This window comes from Chionomys nivalis, chromosome 4 (genome assembly GCF_950005125.1).
Source record: "Chionomys nivalis chromosome 4, mChiNiv1.1, whole genome shotgun sequence".
NCBI classification, from domain to species: domain Eukaryota; kingdom Metazoa; phylum Chordata; class Mammalia; order Rodentia; family Cricetidae; genus Chionomys; species Chionomys nivalis.
This window is the reverse complement of record NC_080089.1, coordinates 106,136,342-106,144,629: the sequence shown is the minus strand read 5'-3', so window position 1 is coordinate 106,144,629 and position 8,288 is coordinate 106,136,342. Positions and strand designations below refer to the sequence as shown.

General features: G+C 45.7%; 1 protein-coding gene across 9 annotated transcripts in view; it reads left to right on the top strand.

Annotated features, from left to right (window-relative positions):
- The first annotated feature begins 765 nt into the window (after window positions 1-765).
- The window catches only part of Dhx30 (DExH-box helicase 30), a 29,381-nt gene continuing 21,858 nt past the window's right edge, over window positions 766-8,288 (top strand). For 2 of the 9 annotated variants that reach the window (XM_057767553.1, XM_057767547.1), the window contains exons 1-5: window positions 785-852; window positions 1,420-1,498; window positions 2,585-2,679; window positions 5,496-5,550; window positions 8,050-8,145. In XM_057767553.1, the coding sequence (XP_057623536.1) occupies window positions 5,523-5,550; window positions 8,050-8,145 (124 nt within the window). In that variant the 5' untranslated portion in view covers window positions 785-852; window positions 1,420-1,498; window positions 2,585-2,679; window positions 5,496-5,522. Of the gene's footprint in view, window positions 853-1,419; window positions 1,534-2,584; window positions 2,680-5,430; window positions 5,551-8,049; window positions 8,146-8,288 lie in introns of all 9 variants that reach the window. The other 7 variants (XM_057767546.1, XM_057767554.1, XM_057767550.1 and 4 more) reach the window with 6 other exon arrangements.

Here is an 8,288-nt window from a genome sequence, read left to right as displayed (position 1 = left end):
AGCCTGTAACTCCAGCTTCAAGGGATCTGACGCCATGTTACCTTGAACATACCAACATGCAGGAGAGAATAGTTTTTGTTTGTTTGTTTTAATTACGAGTTATAGTACTAGTTCTCCAAATATCACGAAAGGTCACACCATGAAATACTGTCTCCCGGCTGTGAACTACTGACCAACGGCACTGAGTTTCCAGTGAACACATGCTTCGTCCTGCTCAGAGAAGAAACGGGGAGATCTCCTTTCCTCACTCCTGACAGGCGATGTGGTCTGGGCTCCCAGTCGTCCCTCACCCCCACCGCCATAAGCTAGCAATAAGCGCTACCTTGTCCTTTGCCTGTCATAGTTTACGGCTCTGTGAGGCGAAATCGCTCACTTCCCTAAAAGTGCAGAAGGCCAAGGGGGCAGACCCCGGAGAGAAAAGGCACAACTCAGAGCACAACTGGGGATGGCGACAGAGACAGCCCTCAGTCCCCAGTTCCCGCCGGCTCCCACGGAACAGGCGTCCCCGGCCACTCTGCCGGAAGTCCCGCCTGCACCCGGGACTACAGCGCGCGCCCTCCGGCCAGTGCTCGGATATAGTGTCAGACTGGCCATCTCGCACCGTGAGCTCAGGAACACTACAGACAGCCCAGGCAGCCGAACGCCTCGCGAGCTCCTAGGAAGCGGCAACCCTCCCAGAAGGGAAGGCCAAAGGCACAGGCCGATCATCGTCGGGGCCGCAGGCGGAACTTCCGCCTTGGGACCCGGAAGGGACCGCGCCGTCACTGGTGGGAGTTGTAGTCCGCCCGTGGTTGGGGGGGCCCGCGGCTCATGCGCCGTGCACCGAGGCTTGTTTCACATCTGTAACAACAGGTGAATTGGGCTTTTTATTCTACCCTTTCGTGCCCCTTGAAGCAGCCTGCCACGGTCAGGGGTGGTCGGCGCGCGGAGGGGTCCCGGGTCCGGCCGGCGGCCAGGAGGAAAGTGGGAAGGAGGAGCTGGCCAGCCTGAGGAGCAGGCCGGGCATCCTAGGCCTGCCCGGGAAGCCGGCCCGGCCGAGCCGTGGACAGTCAGGCCTCGGCCTGCGGTTGCCATGGAGCCGGGGCGGGGCGGGGGCCAGACCGGTCTGCCGGGGCGGGCCTCGCTGCCAGGGGCTTTGCGGAGGCCGCTGGAGAGGCAGCTTTATTGGCGCGACGACGCCTTCACCTCAGGGGATGCTCCGTTTTCCCTAGGCTGGGCCTGGAGGAAGTCTCCGGAGTGCCCCTAGACCTTTGTCTGCCCCTCCTCCCACTGTGCGATCTGGACCGTTCCTCCAAAGGGAGGCCTGGTGCATTTTTTTACTCCTTTGGTTTGCCCCGTTTTGCACCGACCTTGTCACTGGGGGAGGCTAAGGGGTGAGGTGTTCTTTGTTTGCTGGTGGTGACTTGTCCCATTTTGCAGGGGAAGACCTAATGCATGTTGGGTCCTTTGTTTGCAGTGAAGTGGAGTCCCAGGGGTCCTCAGAATCCTCAAGCCAAGGGTATGGCGTCAACACGCTTTCTAGATATTCCTTGTGTAAGCAACTTTGGTCATTTAATTGCGGCTTTCCAATGCAGAGACTGTTCACCTTACAACCCCAGTTCATGGGTGTTTGCCATGCACTGTAGCAGGTAGACTGCAGCAGTCCAGTTGCAAGGTCTCAAGTTGTTTTGGATGCAGCCTACTGGTCAGTGCGAAATTATACATTATTTGATAATTTCACTTGCAGTTTCTTGGACGGCAGTGACTCCACTGCCATGTGCCGTGCTCAGAGTCTTGACATTTCCAGGAGGGAAGACTCTTTCCTGATTTTATATATACATATAAATATAAATGTATATAAAATTTAGATTCATGATAATGCTTTTAACTTGTGCATTTACGTATTCTTTGCCAAAGTTTATATCTATGTAGGTCTACCCTACCTGACCCCCAAGGGTAGTAACTTCCCATGTATTTTAATTTATGAAGCTATAGTCCAGAGTTTTATCAGCTTTTGGACCCCACTTGTCCTCTCAAAAATGAACCCGATACATCCAGAATACAGGCTGATATGTTAGAAGGGTAGTGTAATATGAACATGTAAAACCATGGGGTAAGAATTCTTAAATACAGATTTTTCATTGTGTCCTGATGCTATGGGATCCGGGGTAAGTTTTATAATTGTGTTTCAGTTTCCTTCCCCAGGAAAGAACATTCTTCACAGGATAGTTGCAGGGGATATATGAAGTAATGTCTATGGACTTCCTTTGTAAACTGAAATTAAGATTTCAGTGCTTGAGATTACCATGATTGTAGTTTTTCCAGTCTAGAAGTGTCATTTTACATAGATTACTTTTACAGCCATTATGGAATTAGAAAAGTGAAAGGGGTTTGCTCTGGGCTTGGAGAAAATGTTCTTAGCATTTTCTTATAGATGCTCTGTGGGGCAAGTCACGTTTTGTGGGTCCAGAACAGGTCCAGGGCCTCTTGACTGAGGCCATTGTATCAAAAACGTGTTAAAGTTAGTAAATTGATTTCTATGATTGGTACATTTTGGCCTCCCAATAGGGACTGCACTGCAGTGACCTTACATTGTATTTTCCAGGAGGAGGCCCAGCCTCGTGATGAGGAATAGCAAGGAAAGAACTCAGCTCCAGTTCGAAAGCCTAGAAAATCTGAGTCCCTCGCTGCTTCTTTAAGGTAAGGTGACTTAGCCCTGCTTATAGTGTGGTTGTAGGTATTTTGCTTAGCCTCACTGTAATGCGTGTGGGTTAACTGCATTTATGATCCTCTTAGGACTACTGTTCAGGGCTGGAGAGATGGCTCAGCGGTTAAGAGCATTGCTTGCTCTTCCAAAGGTCCTGAGTTCAATTCCCAGCAACCACATGGTGGCTCACAACCATCTGTAATGAGGTCTGGTGCCCTCTTCTAGCCTGCAGGCACACATAGTGATATAATATTGTATACATAATAAATAAATAAATAATTTTTTAAAAAAAGGACTACTGTTCATAATTTGTCATTATGCAATCTATGTGCTGGCTTGGAGCCATCATAGTCTCCTAGAGATTGTATTTCCTCACATAAGAAATTTCAACAGACTAGAAATTTTTGTATCTCTATAAATTATATTAGACGGAATCAACTATTTTAAAAAATATCACCATATTATAAGGGAAGTACGTTTATTTTGGATCTCTGTGAGATGTCCTAGAACATAATAAAGTGAGGTTTTTGGTTTTGTTTTTTCAAGACAGGGTTTCCCTATGTAGCCCTGGCCATTCTGGAACTCCCTCTGTAGACCAGGCTGGCCTCGAACTCACTGAGATCCATCTGCCTCTGCCTCCCAAGTGCTGAAATTAAAGGCGTGCACCACCACCACCCGGCATGAGATGTTTTAATATTTCAGTCTCATAGTTTTTGAGGTGAAACAGGAAAGACTGTAGTATATGGAACTTGGTTGACAAAGAGAGAATCCAAAAACTACTTTTTTTTTTTTTTTTTTTTTTTTTTTTTTTTTGGTTTTTCGAGACAGGATTTCTCTGTGGTTTTGGAGCCTGTCCTGGAACTAGCTCTTGTAGACCAGGCTGGTCTCGAACTCACAGAGATTCACCTGCGTCTGCCTCCCAAGTGCTGGGATTAAAGGCGTCCGCCACCACCGCCTGGCTAAATTATACTCTTTTCATTTGCATGGAAGGTGTTTGTGTGCTGTAGCTTCTTTGAGGAAATGGCATTGTTGTTGACACTGTTGGTGTTTTCTCTCTTGAGTGCACCATGTCTTAGTGGCTGAAATTCTCAGCATCCTTGGAGAAGAAGAGGTCATGGTATGAATTTGAAAGATCAGGTCTTTTACTTCACACATCCCCACAAGTCGAGAATGAAAGGGAATCGCAGTTAGGGACATCCTCATTGCCTAGAAATGTTGGACGTTAAACTAATGTGCAAAACGTTATGTAGAACTTTTAAAACTAAATCTAGTAAGTGTTACTGGAACTAATTCTAGTCCAGGACTACTATTATTAAAAAGATCTCCGCCGGAAGCCAGGTGGAAGGTAGCACACACCTTTAATCCCAACACTCAGGAGACTTTATGTGAGTTCAAGGCCAGCCTGGTCTAGAATGTTGAGTTCTAGGACAGCCAGGGCTGTTACACAGAGAAACCCTGTCTCGAAACAAAATAAATAAATTAATTAAAAGATCTCTATGTATGAGTTTGGGTATTTTACAAAACAATATTACTAAATTATAGGTGTTACTTTTTCTAGTAATTGCCAGATAGAGCCCTCAGTTAAATGTATTAATACAAGCCAGGCATGGTGGCAGACACTTGTAATTCCTTCACTTGGGAAGTGGAGGCAGGAGGATCAGAGTTCAGAAAATAAAGTAAATAAATAAGAATTAAAGAAAAAAATATACTAATTGGTAGACTATACCAAAACCCCAGGTATGAGGTGCATACACTCAGTACTCAGGGGGCTGAAATAGGAGGTTAGTCTCAGGCCAGCCTGGACTCTATAGTAAAAAACCCTCTCTTGGGGAATGGAAAAGCATCAATCAAGATTTCTGGCTAGTAGCTGTGGTCTGTTGTATTTATAATTTATTATTAGTGTTGCCATTAATAACTATTATTTAAGAAATTTATCATTCATTTCATAGGGACTCCACCATAAAAAACTTTGTTTTTTGTTTTTTTTGTGACAGGGTTTCTCTGTGTAGCACTGGCTGTCCTGGAACCCACTTTGTAGACCAGGCTGGCCTCAAACTCACAGAGATCCACCAGCCACTGCCTTCTGAGTGCTGGGACTAAAGGCATATGCCACCACTGTCTGGCAAAACATTTTAATTCTGAAACTTTCTTTGGTCACTCTTTGATACTGTCAGCCAACTCTCATTCCAAAGGACGCTGTCAGGGTTTCTGAAAGCCCAGTTTGTTCTCAGCCAGTTCACAGTCCTGTTTTCTGATGTCCTTTGCTACAGAAAGTCCTTAAGGAATTCAGTTTCTTCTTGGAAAGCCACAGAAAATCTGGCAGTGTTGTAAGTGGTTGGAAGTGTGTCTGTCCTGACCCCTTCATCACTTCATGCTTAACAGGATTAGAGACTTTTAGTATGGCAGAAAGAAGGGAGCTGTCAGTTAGAAAGCAGCAAGGACAGACTGGAGCTGAGTGGGCCTTTCAATTTTTTCTTTCTTTTTTTTAAAAATTTATCTATCTATCTATTTTTCTTTTTGATTTTTTGAGACAGGGTTTCTTCTATACAGCTCTAACTGTCCTGGAACTCACTCTGTAAGACCAGGCTGGCTTTGAACTCAGAGATCCACCTGCCTCTGAGTGCTGGAATTAGAGGTGCCAGCCACCACTACCTTGGCATTCTTAAACCTGGGGACCAGCAGTGGGACTCACTAGTTGATAGCTTCATTTCCCTGACTTCTGGATAATGTCTCTGTTCTTGCAGTCTTTGCAGATTTTTGAACCAGGAGTAGTAACCAACATTCATGGCCTTTTGACCCTCCTTCTCAGGATTCCAGCTTTCTCTCCTGGCCAGAAATGTTCAGCCTGGACTCATTCAGAAAAGGTAAGAATGGAACAGTTCATATGACTCCACACCTCTCTTCCCTTTGATTGGCTGCTGTGACAGTTGTGAGCCCGCCCCTGTAGTGTGCAGTTCTCTGACCCTCTGGTGTTATTCCCCAAAACCTCTTCCTTTCCTACGTAGCTCAGAACTGCTGCTGCCTTTGTGCATGTTTATTTCCTTCCTGCCAACCACTGCTTATCAAAATCCTGCTTGCTTTTCTCCTTCCTTCCTTTCTTCCTTTTCCTTCCTTCCTTTCTTTTTTTTTATTTGTATAGCCCTGGCTGTCCTGGAACTCACAGAGATCCTCTTGCCTTTTCTTCCTGAGTGCTGGGATTAAAGGCGCGTGCTACCATTGCCATGTTTTGTCTATCTTTAAACGTTGTATCCTTGAATGTGGGAGGACTCTTTTCCGATAGGAATGGAGAAATTAAGTTAATCATTCCCAGCCTTGAGGGTAACCTCAAGGCAGAGCTGAAAGTATTTCAGAATTCAATCTTAATCTAGAGGAGCTTATAGACATTTCAGGTTTATGTTTACTGTGAAACCCACACAGCTCTTATACCTTAAAACTTATGAGAGAAGCAGAGCATGATTGAAATATATTGTATAGGGACTGGAGAGATGGCTTAGAGGTTAAGAGCACTGGCTGCTCTTCCAGAGGACCTGGGTTCGATTCCCAGTACCTACATGGCAGCTCACAACTGTCTCTGTAACTCCATTCTAGGTGATCCGGCTCCCTCACATGGATAAGCCTGCAGGCAAAACACCAATGCACATAAAATAAAAATAAATAAATAAATACTAAAAAAGAGAAATATATTGTATGTAGCCAGGCAGTGGTGGCACGCCTTTAATCCCAGCACTCAGGAGGCAGAGGCAGGTGGATCTCTGTAAGTTTTTTTTTTTGTTGTTTTTTTGTTTTTCAAGACAGGGTTTCTCTGTGGCTGTGAAGCCTGTCCTGGAACTAGCTCTGTAGACCAGGCTGGCCTCGAACTCACAGAGATCCGCCTGCCTCTGCCTCCCGAGTGCTGGGATTAAAGGCGTGCGCCACCATCCCCCGGCTCTCTGTGAGTTTGAGTCCAGCCTGGTCTACAAAGCTAGTTCCAGGACAGGCTTCAAAGCTACAGAGAAATCTGTCTCAAAAAACAAAAACAAAACAACAAAAAAAAGAAATATATTGTATAAAGTCCTCAAAGGATTGATAAAAATATTGTATTAAAAAAGAAGCCATGGGCAAGTGCGAGTACAGTAGTATGACCAGAGAACGTCAGATCACTGGTGCAAGGGAAGATGCTTCGGGCCACCAACGCAGGCAGCTGGTATGATGCCAAGAACGTGCCAGGAACGTTCTGATGAGAACAGAGTTGCTGAGGCAGTGCAGTGGGAAGTAGAGCTCCAAGCTGCTGGAGCTGCTTAGTTTTACTTCATATATCTCAAAAATTTGGAGCTTAGGGCTGGAGAGATGGCTCAGAGGTTAAGGACGCTGACTGTTCTTCCAGAGGTCCTGAATTTTATTCCCAGCAACCACATGGTGGCTAATAACCATCTACAATGAGATCTGGTGCCCTCTTCTGGCATGCAGTCATACATGGAGGTGGCACACTATATTGTATACATAATAAATAAAATAAAATAAAAATTTGGATCTTCTCATAAAGGTAATTTGTGGCCAGGTGTGGTGGTGCACACCTTTATTCCTAGTACTCGAGAGGCAGGCACGGGTAGATCTCTGTGATTTTGAGGCCAGTATGGTCTACAGAGCAAGTTCCAGGACAGCCAAACTCTATGCAAAGAAACCCAGTCTTGGGCTGGAGAGATGGCTCACCGGTTAAGAGCACTGACTGTGCTTCCAGAGGTCCTGAGTTCAATTCCCAGCAACTACATGGTGGCTCACAACCATCTGTAATGAGATCTGGTGCCCTCTTCTGGCCTGCAGCCATACATGCAGACAGAACACTGTATACATAATTAATAAATAAATCTTTAAAAAAAAAAAAAAGAAACCCAGTCTTAACATGCCCGCCCCCAAAAAGACTGACATGGACGACTAAAGCAAAGCATGCAGGATGTTTATTAAGATTCACAGAGAGGCCAGATGTGATCCAGATGTGATGACATAGACCTGTGACTCCAGGTAGCACTTGGGCCCAAGAACTCAAAGTTATCTTTGGTTCAGTGAGTTCAAGGACAGTCTGGTCTGTTAGATTTGCTGTCTCAGAAAAACTAAACAAAGCAATCATAAACTTTATAAGATTAGATGAAGAAATAGTTTGGGGCCTTCTGGAGAGTCGAAAAAGATCTCTACAAGGGTATCTCTGGTGTCTATATGAGCCAGTTACTGTTCAATTGTGTGGCATTGTTGCCCTGCTCCTCAGAACCTGTGGTTGGCGCTCCAGTATTGCCCTGAGCTCCACTTGTGTTCTTAGGGTGAATTATCACAGTCTTATGCACTGTGAGGGGTGAGAACATGTCACCCTGATGTGTTTTCTTTTTCCCCAGATCGGACCCAGCACAGGCAGCGTCAATGCAAACTTCCCCCACCCCGCCTTCCACCCATGTGTGTCAACCCTGCTCCTGGAGGGACCATCTCTCGAGGTAAGGGAGGAGGAGTCTTGCCTCCAGCAACGGCTTGGTCCAAGAAAATCAGTGGGTAGGTGGGTGGCAGTCGAAACCTATGATCCTTGGTTGTGTGATTTCGACCCTATATTCTCCTTGGGCCTCCATGTGTGGCCTAAAAG